Raw genomic sequence first — 24,750 nt, forward strand, 5'->3', positions numbered from 1 at the left:
CATCCAAAAAAATTCTGAAAAATTTTATTGGTTTCAGTTTTAATAACCAGACTGTTTAAGTAAAGGACAGTGGTGCAAAACAGAGGGTTAGATTGTGAGGATAACTGCCAGCAGTAACTAGGAGGCAGCAGTGGCTCCTTAGTGAATCCAGAGCTACTTCATTTTGCACGTGAAATTCTCTATTACCATCAAAATGGACTAGTAATCTACATTTTGCATCTAAAACCTAACCTAACTAGCCCCCATATCCAGCCCAAGACTAACTCAAGAGGTTCACATTGGAAGTTTTTATATCCACTGTACAGTGACAGGCTTTGCAAGACCAAGCCTCCCACCATGGTGGGCACTTGTGTGTAACAGCTTCCGCCTCTTTCTTCTGGAAGGGCAGTGAATGTTGTGACATTGTCTCATTGGGGATCTGTATCATACTCATGGCACGTGTCTGAGACTAAAAACTCCCAAAGAATTGTTAAAAGCATGTCATGTCCATCACTGAAAGGTTAAAATAAATACCTTTAATGGTGAGTTTTTGGCTTCAGGGAATTCCCTTTCATCAAGCCTCATCCAGCGCTGTAGAAACTGTTGAACCATTGGATTTTCATTATTAACAATCTGGAATCCAGTAATGTTGGCACCTCCATGCATTACTCTCTCCAGAACAATGTCTGTGAAACCCTGGGAGGACACACGTAGAAAAAAAGAATCATTGTCAGCCAAAGCCACTTTCCTCTGGCTCAGTTTTACCTGCTACAAGTGCAGCACAAAGGACACTGCCTAATGTCCCTCTTGTTACTGAAAATATTCTACCAAGGAGACAATTACTATCACAATTAGGATTTTGATAGTGGCATAGAACAGAATTTAAAACATCTTCTTGTTCGTTGCAATAGAAAACGTCTCTTTTGGGTTGTGGCAATGTGGTAGGTAATATTTGCCAGTCAGAAAGAAAACTGAAAAAGAACAGATCTCACAGATATCAGGGAAACTTGAAGTATTATTTCCTCTTTTGTCCTGATCATGGTGAAAACTGGTCAAGGACCTCAAATCTCATTCGTACAGCAAAGTGAACACAAAGGTTCAGGGCTGGGAAAGAAAACCACTCAATCTCTTGCCAGGCAGTTCTCCATCACAGCATCACTCAGCATGTCACGGGCAAGCAGAACAGGATGGTTCTCTCCCACTCTGTTGTTATTTATACCTGAGGCAGTAAATTGGAGTCTTTTTGATTAGTATGACTTGATTGCAGTCATGTTTATCTGAATGTCAATGGTTACACATACTAAAAGGCAACCCAGAATAAGAACCTCTGTATTTCTATGCACGAGCTAATCAGTGAGATCATGTCTGCTTCTTTTAATGCAAAATGATGCATCTTAAAGTCATACAGTACTTATACTAAATAAGGATATTTAAAATTTGTCTTTTCTGCTTAATCACACCAAAACATGGATACAGAGAATCTTTGAGTAATTAGGATTGCCAATTAGAAAGTGAGAGTTTTGGAAAAACTCACATTTTTCTACTCACAGTAGGCACAGAACCTAAAAATGAATCTTCCTGCAGGATTAATTACAATACAAGACTTTTATAAGTAACTTAAGTAGATGGTGTTTCAAAAGCATCACAAACATCCCTGAAAGTCAATCCTACTCTCCAGAAGCAGCTCTGATACAGATAGAAATGTATGGCCTCTTCCTGGTAGGTGAGCACATACACAGGCACAACCCTACACTCTGAAATACAAAAGAAAAGCTAAACAGCCTTGGTGGTTTATTTGACAGAATTGTTCTAATTTGCAGCTTTTTACCACTTATACAGAAACATGCTACAATTATTTTTCCTAGAGTGCTTAAATTCAAAATATGTTTATAGAAAATTACAGTCACAAATATCTAATTTATGAGGATAGAAATTACTGGAAAATATATAGTTAAATTATTACTTTAAAATTAGTAGAGGACATGACATTTTCTGACAAAAGAAAACTGAGTAGAGATGACATACCAGTTATAGTATTTACTGAAGTAATTTCTCAAAATTCAAGTACTCATCCATGCATTTCCACTTCCTGATTAAAGTTTCCACAACCTGAACAGAATATTTTACCCTCTAAAATGCAGCTATACTTTCCATGAAGAAAAGTTCTTACCAGGTTAGCTAACATGTAGTGATAGCCTCTAGAATGTTTGCCAAGGATTACAACCTGTGTGGAGAAAAACATTACATATTATTCAGTTGTAAGAAGATGACTCTCAACTGGTGGAAAAGACACAGAGAATGAACATTTTGATAATCTTCCAAGTCCAATCCATGAGCAGCATGAGTATTCCACATTGGTGACCTTACAGACAAGATGTAGTCCTTTGTGTTTTCCAAACACATGGGCAGAGTACAACAAAGAGTAACTCACAGGGCTGGGAGGATTCTGCTTGCAGAGATGACCTTACCTGGCAAATTCACTCTTGTGGTGAGTGTCCTCCCTGCTGACCAGGTTAATTTTAGTTATCAGTTCAAGTATTTCTGCTCTGAAATGAGGTAATACTGTATCTACCCAAAGTAAACTCCTGTTTATTTGTTGTTTGTGGAGTGCAGGAGAGAAGCAGGACACAGCCCAGCCTCTCACTGTGTTTATTAACCTGTACCAGCACAGCAGGGCTGGGTAAGGCTCCAAGTTGTACAGGGAGTTCCCTACAGGAACCCTGGCCAAGCCTTTTCATGTATGAATGTCTAAAGTTAAATTCCCAAAGTTATAAGCAGTGACCTTCATTGCCTTTTGACAAGTTCAAAAAGGCCTGAAAACCTGTCATTTCTGGTGCATCTAAATGGATACATCTGACCTTACAATGTTTTATCAAAATTGCTACTAAATGTTATGTTGCACATTCCACTAAGCAGCATCTCCTGCCCTGGCTGACCTCACTTGGGCCTCTCTCCGTACAAACAGTCATTAAAGGGAATCACTAGGAGACAAAAGGGCAGCAGGATGAACTCAGCAGCTGGATTCTCTGAGGGTAATGGGGAACAGTGGAGGCAGCACTGTCTGGCAAGCCTGAACTCTGCCATCCTGTGTGCTTCCCCCCGCTCCAGGAATCCTGTGCTTTTGCATAAGGAAGGAAAACAAATACTTCCCATGTCTACACAGCGGGCAGCTGGCTCACCAGCAATGGCACTTATGAAAAACTTGCCTTCAGATTGTAACCTCAGAAACATCCATCCAGTCCCACAGCCATCAAATGGAACAACATCCACCAGTAAGAACTTAATTTCTAGTTGTGGTGATTGCATGCATGTCAGGACATAATCCATCCTACCCAGGCTTGCTGGGTTAAAACCAGCAAACATAACGTTGGCAATACACACAGGTATTATCGTAGTACATGTCCAAGCAGCTCAAGTAAACAGATGATGCTTTTTGATGAATCATCTGAAAATCCATACATAACCATACAAACGTACTCCATAATCACAGAAAAACACTCCAAAGACCACACTTTAAAAGAAAACATAACCACTTAATGTCTTTGCTAAAAACAGATGACATTTGAGTCACTGACTGCTGAGCCTGCTCAAGTTCTTGATTAAATTATTAAGTTCCCAACTGCCTCTTTGGGTAGTATTGTCCTTAATAGATGCCATTTCTTTTAAATTCACATTTAATTCTGTAGGAATTTGCATACTTCCAGCAGCCTGAAAATAAATTGTTGTTCAGGTCCTCTTGAGAACTGTATGTACACTCTGTTGGTAGAAAGCATCTGCTTTCCTACACTCACATTTGTTTTCTGTGGAAATGTGCAGGCTTCCTTCAGATCATCTGGTGTGCATGCTATTTGCATACTGAATTCTCTGTACATTTTAATTTCACCTTAAAGGCAGGTTAGAGACAAAAAACTTATTTAAGAACAACAATTGTGGTTTTAACCTTAACAACAAATAAGAAAATTTTTACATTTCTATTCAGAAATGTGTTTATTTAAGAGAAAAATATCACCACAGATGAAGTCAGAGGCTGTAAGAAAAACATACATGGAACTGCTACAGGCATCAGAAGCAATATTGCAAATAAGAAATGTAGGACTCATTAGCATAGATCAGACTCAACTTTCGTCTTCTCTGTTGTCATGTCCTCAAAATGACTCTGTTTATTAAACCTTTGAGAGGTCCAACATTCTACAGTCAAGCTGTAATTCATAAAGCATCTTTCAGAAGTGACCTGACAGCACTTCTATTCATACAATCCACCACGTTGGCTCATAACTATTGAACTGGATCTTAACAATGTGTTTAAAATTCACTACACACTACACAGCTGTCCTAAATCTTAACAAGTACAACTCACTTTCCCTCACTTTCCACCCTGCACCAACTGTCCAGCATGCTGAAGGGAGCTGCTGGATTAGCGAGCCCAGCAGAAACAATCATAGACATGTGTTACTCCCAGGGGAGCCAAGTGATGGATAAAGCTTTTTTATGAAGAAGGAAAACAGGAGTATAACAAATAAATCTCATCAACTGCTGATATATTGTGAAGCTTATACAGAAAGTGGGATATTGAATAGTGGTGGTGAATAGAAAGCCAGGATTACAGGGCAAGGATTTCACAGAGCTACATGTCTTTCGTAAGTTTGACTTCTGAGACTTAATATTGCTTTCACCTTGACTGAAAGAAAAGCTTATAAGATTTTACACTGAACAAAGGAGAAGAGAAAAAAATGGCTGGAAACCATCATGAATAATTCAGATTTCTGATCCCATATAATTCTTGCTTTGTAGATAAAAAGATCATAATGTCAGGTTTGATTTGGAATCAAATAAAGTTTGTATTTTTAATTAACTCTTTGGATATTTCCAATTAATTAAGAGAACATCTAGAGGGAACATAACTAAAATGTATCTGCTTTCAAAATAAAAGTAAAATCTGCTGGTCAGCAGCAAGCTTACTTGAAGTACAGACTTACATGCCAGATTGAGAAATTAAATCATCAATGTCAATTTTACTTTTCCTTTTGCCTAGGGGAGTTATTTTTTGAATGCAAGCATAAAGACAATTTGGTTTCCACTGCATCAGTCATCATTATAACAAGTAGGCAACTACAAATTTTTCTGCCTTAGCTTTTAGATTTTTCCTAAAGTTTTGGAAGATAGCACTAAAGATATTAACTGGCTAATATTAAGTTGGTATGAACTACTGTGGTATTTCTAGAGCAATAATGAGAATTCTCTCATGAGGACATCCATGTCTTTCCTGCACTGGTGAGCTCAGAATTGTACACAGCACTTCAGATGCAGCCTCATCACTGCAGAGTAAAAAGGAAGGGTCACCTCTAGTGACCCACTGACCATGCTAATCCAATGCAGCCCAGGATGCTGTTGGTCTTCTTTGCTGTGACAGTGCAGGGCTGGCTTGTGGTCAGCTTGACTACCAGGACCCCAAGATCCTTCTCTGCAGAGCTGCTTTCCAGCTAGGCAGCCTCTACCTGGTCTGTACTGGTGCATGAGGTTGTTCTTTTTCAGGTGCAGGGCTTTGCCCTTCCCTTTGTTGAACTTCACGAGGTTCCACTCTGCTCAATTCATCAGCCTGTCAAAGTATTGTAGCACTACTTGGTGTATCATTCCTCTTAATTTGGTATCATCTGCAAACTTGCTGAGACTGCACTCCATCCCACAACCTTCAGATCACTCAGAGAGAGGTTAAACAGGATTAGCTCCAGCACCCTCAGGGTACCCCAAATAGTAACTAACCTCCAGCTGGCCTCTGTGCTGCTGATCACAACCCTCTAAGCCCAGTAGTTCAGTCATTTTTAAATCCACCTTCCTGCCTCTGTGGGCTTTAATTTTAAAAAGGCATTGAAAAATACAAGCTAAGAGGATATACTTGCACTTTTACTGAGAGCAGGTGCTATCATGAATTTGGAAGCAGTGAAAGGAAAACTACCATGTCCAATTAATATCTGTAAGGAGCATATCTTCCCCACACTTGAATCCACTGCCATCTGGTCAGTTTAGTCTGACCAGGATGTCAGAAAAAGGATTTATCATCCTTTATTTACAAATGAGAAAAGAAAGAAAAAAACTCGATCACAAAAGTACAGACTGCTTCATCTACAGCTCAAAACCACATTTTATGAGTCTATTGGATCTTTCCATAACATAAAAAACTGATGATGACAGGCAGTATTGCCACAAAGAAGGTCTGAAAATTTTTACTGTGCTTTTCATACGTGACAAGTGGCAGAAATATGCCACTTTAATGGAATGACAGGCAGAGAGCTGACCTGCTGTAATGTGTCATTTTGACTGTATCTGGGAACAACGAAGCAGTGTTAACTCTAGAGCTCTTCTTTCCTACATTTTAGTAAGACAGTAGTAAGAAAAATTAAATTTCCCTTAAGATCAGGGTTAAAAAGTATTTTGTTGTCTTTGTTGAGGTTATTTGTACATTAATTTTGGTTCCATTGTTACAAAAAGCCTACACTTAAAAAAGAATCTACTGTTTTTCAAGTATACATGCACATTTCTGAGGACAGGAGAACTTAGCTACCTCTAGTAATGTGCCTTTACACCTTGCTATAGAAATACAATTATGACACCTTTGCCTTCAAAGCAGTGAGCAAATGTCAGAAGTGATTGCATGACTCTTTCTTTCCCACAGCAAACAGGCAAAACTGATGAATGGACTCAGGGATCAAAAAAAAATTTAACAGCATTGTCAGGATGAGCTATCAGCGTTGACTGCACTTCATGGGAACAGAAGGATATCAAGCATAGCAACAACTGTCTGGCAAGCCTAAATTGTTGTGGACCACACTGTCTTCTCACCTGGGTAGCAGGTCAGGTGTTTTCTAGCTCCTAGCCCTATTGAAAGCATTTCTATTTGGAGGATGGAGTTACTTGAAGCTTATCTCAGACCTGAGCAGCTCCTACCTACATTGGATTGAATGACTGAAAAGCTGAGCCTGGTGATGCAGCACTCTACTGAACCAGTGGACTAATTTGTCTTCAGGACAAAATGAAGAAAGGAGAGGAAGAGAGTATCAGGGTGACCAGCCAATTAGTTTAACAGAAACGAAGGTCAGGGCCCAAAAAGTTGTCAGTACGTTAGCAAGATGTTTAACCTCTCTTGAGTGCCAGCTGCAATTACTGCATCTCAGCTCTGTTCCCACCCCTCAGCAAAAGGAGGAACTTCTGAAGCACTGCAGAGTCCTCTCCCTGGCCTCCTGCCCACTCCTGCAGACCCTTCCTGCACTGGGGGAGCTGCCTACAGGCTCTGCAGCCATGGCACTGCAGTTCTCTGCCTCAGTGCACTACTAACAGCAGTGCAGGAGTCATCTCCTAGAGTGCTACCATGTGAGCAAAGGACACTAGTACAACATCATTCCTCACCATGGTGGCTCTGCACAGGTCACCCCTTGTCACAGAAATTCTCCAGACGGGACTAGGAAAAACAGAAGGAGAATAGAAAACAAAACTTCTCTTGTGGGAACAGGACTTTCCTCATCTAACCAGATATTACAGTAAAAATAAGATCCCTTGTAACCCCAGTAGCTCAATTTTACTGTGAGCTGGCACAGCCCACTCACCTGTTTTCCAATTTACACACAAGCCTCTGAAGGAAGACCATATTCCCTTTGAGGATTATAAACACTAGACAAGGTTCAATCTTCTCTCAGTATATTTATAAAAAAGGGTGTTTTTGGTGTTATGATTTTGTCTCTATCACACCAACACCACCAGTGCCAATATATGAGGTTCCACAGGAACCACAATCTCATGGTGACAGAAGATATATCCCAGCTACTGGTGGACTGTCACTGCCAAACAAGTGATGCCTGTCCTGCCTTTAATTCTGCAGAGACAAAACCATTTCCACATTCTGCAGGAGCTGCTTCCCTCACACAAAGGGTCAAAACCTCGTGACTGTAACTGTAGTGCAAACCCAGGGAAGGAAATTTATCTCTTCACTTGGTATTAATGAGACAGGAATCTGGCCACCAGGGATAGCGATGCTGTAAAATATGCAGTAAACAATGATTTCATTTATATGAAGAATGAGTACTATATTAAATTTGAGTTAAATATTAAATGAAGAATGTGTTAAATATTAAGATGAAGATTACACACCCATATAATTTGTTGCAGATAAAAATAACTGGATATATATTTGAGATTAATTCATCCACCATTTCAGAGCCTTCATGCCCTTTAGAGAATGTCAGAAATCCCCACATAGTCCCAACTGATATATTTTGGATTTTTGTGCAGTATATGGACCTAAGAATTTTACTTCCATGCTACTACCACCTTATACATTTGTGACTACATTTTATAACTAAATCCTCACTTTTCTCTACAATAAAATATCAAGATCATTTGTTTGGGCATATAAAACATTCTTCAAACAGCTTTTGGCTGTTCCGCAGCGAATCTCTCACGGGAGATCCTCTCCTAGAGAACCGGAATCTCCTGGAAGAAGAGGACAAAAATGTGCTTGGTGGAAGCAGGGAATTGATGCCTCTGAAGCACTTCATTAGGTTTTCCCCCTCTGGCCCCCTTCTTGTGTCCTTCTCTGCCTTGCCTCTCTCCTTCATGAGAGTCACATCAAGAGTGAAATTCTGCTTTCAGGCCATGTCCCGATAGATGATGGTTGTACACATTAGTCCTTGCAGGGTAATGAAATGCAACATCTGAAAGCTGTGTTGTGCTTTGCTCTCCCTCCATATGGCTAACACTTCTTTTCCCATAACCAATCTGACATTTGCTGATTGAAGATTGTGTAGTGGAATACACATTTAATTTGTGCATAAAAGGTTACATTATAAATTGTTTCAGAAAAAAACCTACAAGTGCAACATTGATTCTGAGGGCTTGATACTTCCCCCTAATTTCTTTCAATGTGCTGACAAAAGTTTCTGCACCCTGAAAAAATTTTCTTAAACTCATTTTCCTTGATATGACTTAGCAATATTGTCAGATTAACTAATCTGTTGGCACAATTATTGTTAAAGGACATATTCAACTGCAAGACATCAGATCAGAGCACACAGAGACGAAGAGTTTTATGATCTCTGGTAACTGCCATTCATAATCACAATTATTTACTCTTTAAAGAGAATAAAATTCATTAAATAAACTTTCTATCAAAATTTCTTCTTTGTTCAGACAGACAAAGCCAGTGTTATATCTCTCAGGACTGCATCTCTCTTCACAACTCACATCCTTCAACACAAAGACCTTCATGTCAAAAAAAATCAAAACTTAAACTACCTTTCATCACTAGAAGCTAGTTCACTAAAAACAAGATCAGATACAAGGGGCTGCTACAACCAAAACAAAAATTCTTTGTGCCACATGAAAAGGATACTCAAAATTGCTGAGATCTTTCCCCCTTATTTTGCCAAGATACCTTCATGAAAAGATACTTGTTCCCAGACAGCTTCCTCGAAGAGATGTATCACAGAAATTTTTAATTAGTGAATTCTTTAGATTCTTAAGTAAGAGTAATGAACTAAAAATCCAGTTGTGTTCTGGAGGAGTTTTTGCAGCTGTATTTATGGGAAGCAAGTGAGTTATTACATATGTTATTCTGCAGCAGTGGTTTTCACACATAGGTAATTTGAAGGAGATAATATTTAAATTGTCTGTGCTGTTCTAGTATATTTTTTGAGAAATATCCTCCCTTGAGAAATGATGACAAATGATTTAACATCCAAGGAAGTTCCAGCACTTTTTTAATCCTCTGTAAAATCCTAAGTTCTCCTGAAATTTAAATTTCACCTCGAATTTCCCATAGAGGCTTTAGACCTCACAGAAATCACAGATAAGTTGCTTTTCTAGCAACTTATTATGTAATTAGCAGTTACATTTCCTTCAAACTACAGTGCAGCCAGCTCCAATCCTGTGTAGCATGGTCCCACCACAGCATCATCCCCATTTCCAGCTCCCCATACCCTCTCTTTCCTTTTGCTGCCTCCTTGCTCCTCAGCAGCTCTTGCAGACCTGCAAGTCCATATCAGGTAGATCAAAACCACCACTACCAAAGCTGACTTCTAGCTTAGCATGCTTCCCTAAATTTCACACCACCTGACGTCACTTTCACAAAGATTGCTAATAATAGTGATATTACATTTATTCTCAGCTGTCCAAACCTTCTGCAGAAGGCAGAAGTGCTTCAGCACAGTTTGGTGTAGCCACATCACTAACAGGCAGCTCTTTAGTGCCCACTGGGTCACGTGCCCAAACCCTGTGGCACAGGAGATATCCACCTGTCCCTTCTGGCTTTCAGTTGTGTGAAACTGTACATCCAACACCCTTCAGAGCACACCCTCACAATCACAGACACACATAAACAATGCTCATTTCTTCTTCTCATATCCCACAGCATAAACTTCTTCAGTCTTAGCTGCTCAAAATATCTATATTCACTGGGGGAAGAAAGGAAGAAATTAGGTAAATGGAGTCACACATTTTTCATTTTAAAAACCACACAAATTTCTCATTTTCTCCATACTTCCCATCAACATGTCAGAGTAAAAATCCCAGTGCTATTCCCTGGAATTGGACAAGAGTCCTTGGAAAAAGAATTCTGCTTATATAAACTATTACTGCATGTCAGGATCACTTCAAACTATTATTTGGATATAACCCAGAAGTGTCGCAGTAATTCAGTCCCAGTGCTCACACGAGAATTTTTTGGAAGGGGTTTTGTACTGCAGAGCACTGCTTTCAAGCAGACCAAAAATACTGAATAGTAGCCATTCTTTTTTTTTTTTTTTTCTTTTTAAGCATTTCCTTTCCTTTTCAAATGCCCTACAAAATTAAGAAAAAAAAAGTCAGTGCAATCTCCTCTAGGAAAGACAAGGTTACTTTTTCTTATTTTTTTATTATAGATAGCATTTTACTGTGACTAGAATTGCACTCAATTTGCTTTTTTCAATGCTTTCAAAGAGTCTGAAAGGTTTATTCTGCTTCACTATAAGCAGCACTCTGCAATATTCCCATATAATTTGGAGCATAAACCATGAACTGAAAAAGATTATGAAGAGTTAATTTATTTTTACTAGATTTATTTTATGCAGCAGGGGCCACTGTTTTACTCATATGAGGTAATAGAGATACAGCAATATTTTTCTTTTCTGATTCTTTACATGCATTTTCCCAGGATAGAAGATACTTAGGGTATTTTTTAAGGGTCTATGTATATTTTTTATAATTTTATTTATTACACACTCTGGAAGAAAGAGCTTCCATAAATACACCATTATACCTCCACATGCCTGCCTATGGTGTGACACGAACAAATTTAATTTAGTAACATGGGCTTTTTTTAAGCCATGTAACATTAGTTTTCTCTAAAATTATTACTCTGCTTTCCAGCTCACTGGCTGGATACTGTGGGGTAAGTTTGTATTTGAGCTGAGTTGATTCACAGGGCCGGATTCTCTATAAAAATAATCCAAGCTCCCCTGATGTCTTAAATCTGCTCCCTGGAGGCAGGTGGGATTGCACAGGTGAGAGCAGAGGTGGGATAAGAGACAGGAATCCCATATGAATGTATAATTACAGCAGTGAGAGACTGGAATGGGATGTACTTTGCCATAGAATGCCTGATCCAAACCCACCTGGAGCCTGCAGCAAACACACCACAGCTCTGGATCACATCTCTGGACCTCACTTCTGGGGATGTCTCCCCACAAAACTGTAGCTATGAATTCTCAGGGTGTTCCAGACTGCACCACCAGCACCTGGGCTCAAAAAGCCCAGGGGTTGGCCTCCATTCAGCAAATCTTGCTCTCTGAACTGCACTGTAGCTGTACTCCATGAGATCGACTTGGGAACACCTTGGTCCATGAGGGGCCCTGAAAAGTCACAGTGCTTCTCCTCCTCCCCTAGGTAAGTGATCCATATCACAGTGAAGCCATTAATCCCATCTTAGTGAGCTGTGAAAAAAAGACACACACTCTTGTGCAGCTTTTCTTTTACTTCTTTCCTTGTAAATGAGCTGATGAGACACCAGAACTATCGTGCTGTCTCTGGTGATGTACAACGCCTGTTTGCACAGTGGTACTGTGCTATTACTATTCATTTTGATAGTGTGCTTCCTTCCTCTCCCTGCAGTTGGTTCATCTGAATTGTCGCCAAGATGGTTGGTTGCCTTGGAAACTAATTAAGGAAAAGCTTTGGTTAGAAGCAGAGTTTCAAGCATTAAACTATTTGAGAGACAGATGCAGAAATTAAGGTAATGTCTGCTAAGATGAAAGGGCTTATCCTTTATGTATAAGAAGAAAGAACCACATTTAAATGCCAGGACTGAAACAAAGCAACTTATACACAAACTGATTTTTAAAACCTGGAATGGATGACTGAGTGAGGGGCTTCAAAATCAGTCAGGAGCTTAGAAGAGGTGACAAATATTCCCAAAGCTATTAGAGATGGAGAGATGGACAAATAGGGAAAGACAAAAACTCAGGGAATCACATGTTGAACAAATTATAGCCAGCTCTCCCTTTCCCCCAAATACTCTGTCTTTAAAACACTTCTTGTGAATGTTGTTTTTGAAAAATATGTGTAGAACTAATCAAAGACCAAAGCCTCTCCTCCAGTCCAGGCATGGCACAAGAGTCATGAATGAGTCCATCTGCTCCCAAAGCTCAGCAAATGCAACAGCAGGGAAAGGTGAGGGCCAATAGCCCTCAGGCCCTCTGCACCCGAGACTTGACAACCTGAGCAGCTCAGACAGTGTGGACACAGGCTCAACAGTGAGTGGGACCCTCAGAGGGCCCAGGGCAAACACATGCACCATTTCTGTGCACTCAAAAGCTGCATAGGAAGGTGAGCTATGCAGCAAATTGAGCTTTTACAGCTACCTATTAACTGAAGTTCAAAGCAAATACAGTCTCTGTATGAGCACAATGATATCAATTTAAATATCATCTTCAGGATAATGGTTGACTCTGTACTTGGAACAGCAGAACTAAACAAAGATTTTGGTTCTCTGTACATTTAATGGCAATGCAGAGGTTGCCATATAAGTATGACTGTAACAGGATAACTGAATACTACAAATATTGTGGTAAAAATATGCAAAGTCTTAAAAGCAGATGCATGTGTGTGCATTGGTGTGTGAATTAATATCCCATAAATTATCATAAAACAAGTAACTGCTACAATCACAGAAAAATAAAAACTCTAATGGTGACTTCAGGTTCATACACCCCTGGCACAAGAAACAATAGTTAGCTTGGCAGCAATCTTCCACATACAGCAGCTTCCACATTTACAGTGAGATGTGTCTGGATTAATTATTATTACTACTTGATCAGATAAATTTAAAACTGTGCTTTAATGTCTTTTGAACACTTTTATGCTTTGTGTGCTATTACTTCAATCATTCTGCACGATGACTAATGCTCTGATAAATCCTGCTCATTTAGAACCTGGCTTGTTTTATGAAATCTGTATGATGGCTTTGGAAAGACATTCCTTTTTACAAGCTAGAAATTGTTTCCTCAGGTATGTGTGAAATATGCTGTATGTGGGGCAATTAACCCAAGACTGACTCTGCTTTAGCAATTCATCTCCTGCCCTTTATGAGTCTCAGCTGATAGAAGCAGGCCCTTTAAGGCAGATACAGCTGTCACTTTTAACTTATCTCCATTCTTACTCTTCTGCTGTCTATGTCCTGAGGGTGCCTGACCTAAGCAATTCCCCTTTCCTCCCCATATGCCCATACAGACTTGGGAGCTGCTGAAACTTGCTGGGTGTGAAGGGAAAGAAGTGACCTCTCATTCTGCTTTACATCCTGGTTTCAACAATACTCATGGGTATATAACAAAGAAATGTCCTAAATTTTAAGTTTCTAGTTCACTGGAAATGTAAAAATGAACTGTACCAGTTTCAGCATAATGTTACACAACAGTCTACAAAGCAGATACTCTCTTGGAGCCTCAGCTGAACCCCACTGCTCCACACAGCTCCAGACAGAGGATAAAATCAACCTGTGACACAGCTGTGGCCCTGAGCCCTGGAGAAGGTGACGGGCACACTGCTCTGAGCAGTGCAGTGCCTTCAGAGGACATGGCATTGCTGGGCTTCAAAAGCAAAGCAGAAGCTACTCATAGTTCTGCTTCAAGTGTCCCTCTGGATTTGTAGGCAATTGTATTTTAAACTGCTATGGAGAACACAGGCAAACCCCCACCAGACCATCTGCTTATAATGGAACACATAAACCAGGAAGTTTACATGACAGCGGCCTTGAATTTTTTCAATTACAGTTTTCCCTATTGTTATTTTTAATGACTGTTCATCAACCCAATACTGCAGTTCTGTGCTTATTCTTATGACACCCTAAAAGTGAAAGCTGCTGTGCAGTGAGCTCACTCCTCTGAGACCTGAGCAGCTCTGCACAGAGATGCAGCTGGGGCTGTACTGAAAACCTCCATCCTAATCTCAGAATTTCAGACTCAAAGGTCGTCACAGTCAGTGTGTGCACAGGACAGAGTTCATTCAATCAGATTACCCTTCTTAATCCTAGAGATGCTTTAAGTTGTCTTTGACAGTCTGGCTGTCATTGTAAAACTTTAGGGACTGCATTCTCTAATGTAATATTGCTTTTGCTTTGTGAGATGCCTTCAGTTAATACAGACTGCCTTGGAGCCTAACCTTCATGACTAAGTTTGGAGATAGCATCCTTTCGATAAAAGCATGCAGTCTCTGGAATAAACAGGTCTTTTGTAAAGTTTCACCATTTTGATTCTGAATGGAGTTTCTTCCTCCTCGTTTGCCCTGAGGAGATTTTCTTCTAAGTGGACATAAAGCCACTCTAGTCTGAAATACAGCTTATTATCCTGGGAATAAGAAAAATATATTTCTTAACTCAAAAACATGTCTCTAAATACATGGTTGAACAGGCTAAGGCTTATTGTTAGCTCTCAGAAGAAAATGTTCTTCTGTTTATGAGAATAAAATTTTATCTCTGTGAAGAAATACAGAATATTTTAGCATCAAGGGACAAGAAGTGTGGGGAGCTTATGAATTTTGCATGATATAAGTGTTGCTATCTGTATGCCTGAGAGGCCAGTAGATGATTGAATTGGATATAGTTTTTTTGTGCAAGGAGGATATAGAGCCACATGCTCAGTGGTTACAGAACCACAGGGCAGGTGAACAAACAGACGGCAACTTCCAGAATAACTACTGATTTCTCTGCTTCCCTCTATTGTACAGCTGAAGAGGTTTGGGCAGGGTATCCACCTCCAGGACAAAATATAAGGCCTATCACAAAATCTTCTGAATGGGGAATGAAAACAAATCAGCCTACAGTATGAAATTTGGCATGAAACAGGTTACTCAGGCAGAGTAGGAGCTGAGGTGCCCTTTTTCCCTGACCTTATACTCACAGCTGGGAAAAGCAGGTACCAGACAGCCCTGAGAAGATAAGTACTTCATATGACAGGTTACAGGTCTTGGAAATGTAGGGACATACACACATGTGCCATATGCTAAAGGCACATGGAATACTCAAGGTTACTGACTCACTGAAGGAAGGTACACAATATTCCAGAATGACCTGAAGTCTCAGAAGAAAATCTCCAGATGTGTAATTGTCTTTGGATGAGCCTGAATTTTTGGAAGAGATGTATACCCTGGTGTGAACTGGTTGAAAAAAGGATCAAAGGAAGAGATGTGCACACACTGACCAGCCTGATACAGGAAAAGAGGTCACTCTTACTGAATCCAAGCACTAACACAAAGCCATGATACATGGTTCCTGGAGCAGAGCACTGACAAGCTTGCTGAATGGGCTGGCCAAGAGCCCAAAAGTCTGATAGCAAACCCAGTGCGTGTGTAGACTGTTTAGTGGTTTACAGTCTGTTTATTTCTGCTATGACTTTTCTTTGTGAATAAATTCTATTTAAGCCTCTGAAATCCAGGGTCACTGGCAAATGCTGCTGCTGACTCAGAGAATGAAATAACAGGTGCTACACAGTAACCACATAAAGCCCCTCTCTGGAGGGAGGCAGCACTCCCAGAAGCTGATGGGAGGTTTGACCTTTGGAGCTCTGCTCCTAGGAGGCCAAAAAAGGGAGAGGGATGGAGAGGCAGCTGGGTAGAGGCAGCCTGTACCAGCCCTCTGCGGGACACAGTTTGTCCATCAGTGCTCTGACACAGCAGTTCAGACAGGTAGGGTGTCTTGGCTTCCTTTTGTTCTCACTGGGAAAAACAAACCCATCTGCAAATGTGCACCAGCAAGTGGTAACAGGCTCAGATGTTACTGCTTCTCAGCTGAGCAGCCTTCCTAGACTCCACACATAGCACTGAATTGACTTTTCAAACTGCAATAAAATGCTAGATTTGAAATATGCAAATCCAGACTTATCTCTCCCCTCAATATTATGCTATCAGCAAACACACTTGGCTAAAAAAAAGACAACTCTCCATTCCCTTGAGCAAACTGGATGGATGGATTTAAATACGACACATGTTTGTGAAAACTTTTAACTGCTTTATGAGAAGATAGCAGGGTAAGCAGAGGAGATGGAAGGAAAAGTCTACAAACAATAACTGTTCAGCTATCAACTTAGGGTCCATCCACCATTAACGACTTTCCCTGCAGAAATTTAAGTCACTGCTTTTCAGTATCCAATTAAAAAACCTCTGGAAATTGTTGACAGAAGACATTTTTAGCATCAGGGGCAACAGCATGTGGTGTAGAGTTTGGGAAAACCTGGAGGCCCTAGCAGCAAATTTTTACCTAGCAGATGCTAATCACACTGACAGAAGACCGAATCATACATTTAACAAAATTTAAACTTCGCTAGAGTTGAATTTAGAATAGTAGCAGAAGAAAAGACTCGCCAGTTCTTTTGCTATACAGTTTGCTTGGTACACAGCTTTCCTTTTAGGCACTGAAATGGTTTGACTTATTTTTCTCTTACTTGGACAAGAGAAGAAAAGATGAGAACAAATGTAAATGAAGTCAGATCAAACAAAAGGCCTGCTTCTTAGATGAGTGGGGGCCCAAAGAGCTCTTTAAGCTTGGCTCAGGAGTGCTCTCCTGCAGCATTTTCAGAAGAGTGGGATGTGGGTAGGTATAGTGTTTTGCATCTTTTCCAAGAACATAAGAAAAAAAAAAGACAAGTTTCTTACACTTTTCAGTATGAATTTCCCTAAAGACAGCACTCACCATATTGCCTAAAAATACAGCACAAAATGCAATGCTGTGTATTAGCACCACGACCACACCGGTTGTCAGAATTAGGGGCCAGCATGGCTTGTGCCCTTTTCTCTTGAGCACCTCTTTCCTTGCTCTCTGGAAGTAGCAGCTATGGCACCTGGCTGTCCCCACAGACTGACCCTCAGTGATACACCTCAAGGCCTGACAGGAACTGAATATTTTGAGAAGGAACGCAGTGAATATATTTTTCATGTTTCCCAGGGTTTATGGCAGTGGGGTCAGTTTGTTGGTAGTTTACAATACAAGATTTTCAAGAGATATGCTAATGCTTCATGAAATTTAAATGTTATTGATCTATTCCATACTATGAACCCACAGTTAAATTTACAAAGTGGCAGTAATTACAGGGTTTTTCAGTCTTAATGCAAGTGAATTCCCACATGCCTGTGACTAACCAAGGATTTGGTGCCACACCAGCATCAGCTTTACTGTGAGCCCAGGCAGCAGGGAACTGTCCTGTGTCTGCTTCTGACAATTTGTACCTGTTACTACCCCTCTTCAAGCACATTGCACAGCACAGCCAGAGACACGGGCAGAGTGGGCAGCACCCTGGGATGGCCAGAGGGTATGGCCATTCCTCTGGGGCAAAGCAATCACTGGGAAAGCCATGCAAGAGCAAAACAGTCACTCCAGATGCATCTTGCCCCACAAAGGTGCTTGGACTCCATCACCCACAATTTAAGCCTGCCAACAGCACTGGCTGTGCAGAGGGGAGGACTTTATGTACCAAAATGTACTAATGAATCATTTGGACTATCAGCTGAATTTTTCATTAGCAAGATTTCATTCTGGGAATTCTTTAAGATGATTCTGTGATACTTCACTGGCTTTTTATTTCTTGTTTCGTGTTCCACTTAAAAAATTGCACTTGCCTTGCAATCCTTACAAGCAGCCTTGATTCCAGTAATATTACTCTGGCAGCTGAGGTTCTAGGTTCCTTATCTACTTAAAAATTATTCATGATTAACATTTGTGAAAAAAAAATATCACAGTGATGTTTCCTGGTAGGTTACATGTAAGTGCTGCCACTATGAGCACCACTGTGGCATTTTCATTTTACTAGGTAACTGGTCAGTTGTTGGGACTCACATCACAAAGGATACTTAATAATCTTTAGAAATAACCAGTTCTGGAAATATTGATGATGCCTGTCACAGAGAGATCACAATTACTGGAAAGTAGATACCTGTTCCAAAATGGTGTTGATTCTGTCTACTTCACAGTCAATTAAGTATCTTTTTTCTTGTCGTCTGTCCATCTCCTCTATAATTCTTCTGAACTCTTGAACATCTTTTATGCTTCCTACAGATCTGGCTGTCACTTGCCAGTTGTTCTGTACTGCTGCTTCCATAATTGCCTGAAGAATGGAAAATCCTGTGGGGGAAGAGACAATACAACCATTTAAAAGCAGAAAAAAAATAAAAGCTATTTTGAATGTTTGACAAAGGGTTCACAAAAACTTGTATCATCTAAAGGGACACAAACTAGCTGAGACCCTGCAAGTGCTTCACTGCTTGAGAAAACAACAACATAGGGACCAGTTTCTGCTTTCAGCTATGCCACTGGCAAAGTCACTGTCTTCAGCAGAACGTCTTGGTGGCGTATCACTGCAAGGCATATCAGAATCTGTCCAATATACCATATTATGATCTTTTCAGGGATGTTTATGGTCATGCTGGGGTCTGTGCCAGCTGAGAATAGGAGCCTGCAGCCATTACTCGGGCAGAGGTCCATCAGCCTGAGGAGCGGGACAAAAGGGGTGATTTGCCTGTGCAGACTGCAGCAATGGGTCATTAACTGGCAGGGATCCAAGCACTGCACAAGAATGTCAATTAAGTCATTGTACCGGTCATTGGAGCCACAGCCACAGGAGAGTACTTTACTGATACTCACTCTGGTTTCAAAAAATGTTTTTAAATACGGAGTCTAGCAGCATTAACCACACTTTCAATGTGTTCATTAAGGTAATATCAACTCAGTTAGCATCCTCAACACAGGAGAGAAGCAGCACAGAACGACCAAGGACTACACAGTGGGAAATTACAGAGGCAAGCAGCATTTCAATTTCTTGTGAGCAGCCGTGCCTCGGCAAAAGGCAAAACCCAAGTCAAGTCCCTAAGTGAAAAGTGGTGGAACTAAAGACAGAATCTCTGTCAAGTCATGCTTATGTAGGAATCATCAGATATTTATTTGCATCCCTTTATTTTAGTATGTAGTGGGGAACCTATTTTCATTCAGAAAATTTAATTTTGTGCATAGTTCTAATTGTTTCAATTCTGAGCAGATGCCAATCAAAGACAGAGGTCATCTACTCCAAGCACACCCAGTGGTTTCCAGTAGAGTTTTATTGTACTGAAGCATATCCATATGAGTGCTGTTTCTGTCCAGATAATTTATTTGCAAAACTTTCAGTCCAATTATTTAGTCATACTGTGGATTTCTTATCCACAGCCAGATTTGAAAAGCTTACACACAACCACATAAACATACAGGATCAACAACCACTTAATCGTGCTCTGTAACAACCAGTTCTCTGAAACTGAAAGGAGTTTGAGCTACAGAGGAACAACACGTTCACTGCTGCAAATTACACCAATAGCTGTTCTGAACTCAGACATCCTTGTAGAGGTACAACGATAACAAAGAACTTGTGCTGCAGCCTGATCTTCCACAGCCTGCTCTAAATTTGTAGTGGCTGTCTGAAGCCAGAGGAGCTGCACTGTTACCTCATTGCACAAACAAAGGAAGAATGATTTTCTGGTTTACAATTAGATTATCATAATTTACTGTGTGACTTCCTTAGGTCTCACTCAAATGCCCTCACTTTCCCTGTACAGCCTCCTTGATCCCTAATGCTTTTCTTTGTATGAATGCACTTTACTATCCCATGAAAGGTGGTGACAATTAATATGTACACTGGTTGAGAATTCTTTCTGGCATCTTCTTTCCTCTGAGACTACTGAAAGAGAGGCATTTACATATGTATAGTACAATGAACCCAGTCTTCCTTAACATCATATTTTACAAAAATGGTTGTGATGTCTGTGACAGCATTGTGATTGCATTACATGTAGCAGGAAGATCTAAGCCTAAGATACTTAGTTGGCTGCAAATGAGGAATTTTTATGTGGAAACATAAATACCACTAATGGGGATTTACAAATGCTTTGTATACAAAGATGTGCTTTTGAAAATACATTATTCCACTCAGTAATAAATATTTACAACTTCATTTCATCATTCATATAACATGTAAGTATGAACCTTGAGCTTGTTGTAAACAACAACTGTCTGTAAGTCCAGGTTTTTTACTCCAGATTGAACAAATTAGTTCAAAATATTATGAAAAACTGACACTTCAAACATATCTGTAGCTCCATTTTTTGGTAATGACACATACAAAGCTCATGAATTATCTCAAGGAAAGAAGGAAAATGAATATGCTGGAGTGAAGATGCCATTGCATCCCAGTTTCAGCTAACACTGAGTCAGAATTTACTTTGTCAAACCTTGAATATCTCAGAAGAAAGTTGGGCAATTTTCCTAATTTTGTGCAATTGCATGTTTGTGTGGGTGTGAGTATATGTGTATTTTTGTGTGCATGTGTATTAGTCAGTGGTTACCATTTCAAGAAAGAGAAGAGCAAGATTACTCAGCAGCCTTTCTCCTATACACAAAAATACAATTACAGTAAACAAAGACAGAAAAGTTCCAGAGCTTTGTAATTCCTGTCTTCTCTGCCTCCTCTTTCTCCTTGTCACATCAAATCTTCACCATCATGGTCCCCTCTACCCTTGCCAGTGCTTGAAATCCTCCCTATGGACACCGTCTGTGCTGAGGCAGCTCCACTCTCTTGGGCCCTCTCCCATCCTTGCTTTGAGAAGAACCATTTGCCCTTCCTGCAGCAGCTCATTACACCAGTCCTCTGATGACCTTTACAGAACCCATTCTCCCAGTTTACCAAAGCTTGGTTCAAACCTCCTGTTCTCAGGAAGGTGGCACCTGCATCCTCAGTGTTCCAGGCTCAGGTCTCTCCCCACGTCTAATGCCATTTACTGCATTTTACATTGTTACCCATTACATGGTATTTCTGTAAACAACATGTTCCAGGCTCCAGCTGTACTCTACCATTAAAAGAGCTGTTACATAAGCAGTATGATTGTTTAACTAAAAGGACCGTTTTATCTTGAAATGTGAACTTTTCTTTCTCTTTAGCATAACAATGCAAGCTGTGCCATTTTGGGAGCACTGCCTGGGTAATAAACAGGGAAATAATTTCCTGTGTTGTGTGCACTGTCAGTGACCAGGCCTGCACATGGTGCTTGTCCACACCCTGCCCTCAGGACACACACCTGTGAAAGCTCCTCAAGGAATGCTCACCCTTAAACACCCTGGAGGTGCAGAACTCTTACAGGTACCTCTCATCTTGTTCCCCCTAAAGGAGAAGGCAACAGCCAGCCATGGCAACCATCTCCGGTCCAAAGTCTTTGCCTGGTGTGCATCACATTTACTTCAAAACGCTAAAGAACTGATAATTCACCACAGGTCTGTGGAGAAGTCATGCAGGAACAGATTTCACCAATACTGTTGCCAGTTCATACTACTTCTGTCAAGACAGCCAAAAAATATTAGTTAAGGCAAGAAAAACTTGAGATTATCTTAAAACGGGGACCATAATATCATCACCAAAATTCAGTGGCTGCTCATTCTGTAGTGATTAATACCAATAAAAACCACAAGAAAAATGTATTTAGACTCTAATCTGATCTTTCTACCTCTTTTTTTTTTTAGTTATACCTTGGACGTGAAAAATAGTAGGATGAAAGGCAGGCATTTTTCTGGCAGCACCGTTTCTGAGTTTAGTTCATCTGAAGGCACCACATCCCTTCTCTGCACTACGTTATTAACAGGTTGGCATTACAGATTTAAGAATAGTCTTGTCATGTGATGGCTGTAGCCATACTTGCCAGGTCACATAACACACAGGTTGCTCCTGTCATCTCTGAGTGCAATCTCACAGGTCAATCTGATCTGCATCACTAAAAGCTTAGATAATCCTGGCCTTAACATTCAAATATGCCATTGTCTGGCTTATTTTTAAAATATTGATGAATGTAAATAGCTAGCCCTCATCTAAACAGCCTGCAAAATGATTGGGCTGAAGGTAAATACAGTAATAAAACTAGAACCAAACAAATGTCCAGCTTGCCTCTCAGTGAGCTGAAGCAAGTATTTTGAGTTTTGCAGACTGAAGCTTGCAAAGAAGGAAAACATTCTAAATAAATTTCTTGTAAAGCAGTGAAAATCTTATTTATTTCATTGCTATCTCTGTACTTTAAGCAACACAGATGGAATTACATTCTGGCCAGTCCTCCCTGAACTGGACTAAGAAACAAATTCAGCCAGTATCTTGCTACTTTTGCCAGGGAAGTAAAGTCTGTGCCTCAGTCTTTCTGATTATTCCTTTGATAAAAGCATCTCTCCACTGACCCTATCAACAGAAGTGAAGAGGACATTTCACTATTTTGCATCTCTGAAAGCTCACAAAACTTCTCCTACATCCACATAGGCAAAATTCATGTCAGCAGTTTGCTCAGCCATATGAAATTCTATGTGCTACATCACTGAACTTACTCTTGTTTAAATAACAGCAATCATTAATGTGACATGACTAAACGATCACACTGGAACATCTGTAGTATCACATGAGCCCTTGCAGTTGGCACCAAAGCACTTACTGAAAAAAGTTACCACTTATGTAAATCTCTTGTCCTGAATGTTCTTGCTAAGACCTTGGACCTTTAGCCTCCTACAGAAATGGAAGAGCACTTGCTCTTCCTTTTGCCTTTCTGAGTACCAATGATCTATGCAGGGTGTATTTTCTTGACATGCAGCATGCTTGTGCCACCTGAATGAACATCGGCTCTGATCTGAATACTTGTGTTTTGAACTATGTATCTGGGACATGATACAGAAATCTACACTTCCAGCCCATGAGTGACCTTCAGGGATTTAAGCGTTGAGCTGTGTTTGTCAAAGGCACAATGAAGTCACCAAAAAGGAGACCACCCAGGCAAGTGATCCCCCATGACAAATACAATTTCTATGATGCCAGCTTACACTTCAAGTGCACCAGAGGTTGTTAAGTTGAGATATACTTGGATATTCTGTGTGTTTGGCACTGAACCTAACACTAATTTGAAAGCAAACAGATCAACATGTTAAGACACGAGTTAAAAAACAAAACCTAGTCAACCCCAAAATTCCCCATCATTCAAAATCCCAACATGTCTGTGGGGCAAGTATGCTTTGCATAACCCAGGTTTGCTTAACAACTTCATAAGTAGGGGAAGAAGTAAGGAACAAGTTACTGAATGAGTCACCAGGAAGCAATTCAGCAAATGATGATGACCCTGGAAAGTTCTTTCAGTCTAACACAGTTACGTTCAAATTATTAAATAAAGAAGAATAAGTAAAATCCATCTGGTGTGGCAGCAGCTCCCTGGCCACAGAGAGCAACGCACAACTTTCCCAGGTATTGTCTTGGAAGGCTGTGAGAAGATCAGAGAAAAGAATGAGAAACAATTCTTATCTTCACTTGCTGCACCTGTTGTTGTGAACATGTGGAATGTGTTATGGGATTTGTTTACCAAAAGGTGGTTTCTTAATTGGCCAGTGGTGATGGCGTTTGGATTCAAGGACCAATTGGGTCCACCTGAATCGTGACTGTCTGTAAGGGTGATGGGTTTCTTAATAAGTATAGAATATTAATAAAGTGATTGATCAGCCTTCTGAGTCATGGAGTCAATGCTAATTATTACCCCTTTGGGACGCCACGCGACGACAATCTGGCTTTGACCTGATCACTTTTAGCTGGTAACCAACACATGAAATGTTACACTCCACTACTCTGGTAGCAGACAACCTTCTAGACCAAGTAGCAAACACATTCTAATGACTTTTTTTTTTTTTAATTTCTGCTTTTTCTGTTCTGTAAACCACTTCACATACACTACAATACTGCAACCTGTCATCCATAAACATAGAAATATACACAAATAAGTATGACAGCTTGGTTGAGTGAATGTGAACTTGCCTGACTCTAGAGAAGAATTTACAGGAACCATCTGGTTCGTATTTGTTAGGGATGGGATACAGCTAAAACTGCAGAAATTCAGAGCTGCTGAATACAAGTAAAATACCTGTTTTTCCCCCTAAATGGCTCTTTCTGAATCCATTTCACCTTGATCTATTCTTTCATAACAACCTTACATCTAACTCGCCTCTCATTTTACTCAAGTTTTAGGTCAGTGCAACTACGCTGCTTTTGAATGAAGCTGTGCCAGTGTAAAATGAGAGCAATGTAGTAAGGGATCAAAGAGTTCAATAACCAAGGACAAGGCAAAAAGATTCTGTAAGCAATGCTGTCTCTTCCACAGGGGAACTTATTCATATGACTTTCACAATGTTGTGGGCAAACCTGCTGGTGTAGGACAGATAGGGATACCTCAGTACAAGGA

The 24,750-nt window shown here is 40.2% G+C and overlaps 1 protein-coding gene across 2 annotated transcripts in view; it reads right to left on the reverse strand.

Annotated features, from left to right (window-relative positions):
* GRIA3 (glutamate ionotropic receptor AMPA type subunit 3) overlaps positions 1-24,750 on the reverse strand; it is a 146,249-nt gene that overhangs the window by 62,054 nt on the left and 59,445 nt on the right. For both annotated transcript variants that reach the window (XM_053990016.1, XM_053990015.1), the window contains exons 4-6: positions 18,417-18,604; positions 2,150-2,203; positions 514-675 (exon numbers count right to left, since the gene is read on the reverse strand). In XM_053990016.1, coding sequence (XP_053845991.1) covers positions 514-675; positions 2,150-2,203; positions 18,417-18,604 — 404 coding nt within the window. The remainder of the gene's footprint in view (positions 1-513; positions 676-2,149; positions 2,204-18,416; positions 18,605-24,750) is intronic.

Source organism: Vidua macroura, chromosome 14 (assembly GCF_024509145.1).
Source record: "Vidua macroura isolate BioBank_ID:100142 chromosome 14, ASM2450914v1, whole genome shotgun sequence".
NCBI lineage: Eukaryota > Metazoa > Chordata > Aves > Passeriformes > Viduidae > Vidua > Vidua macroura.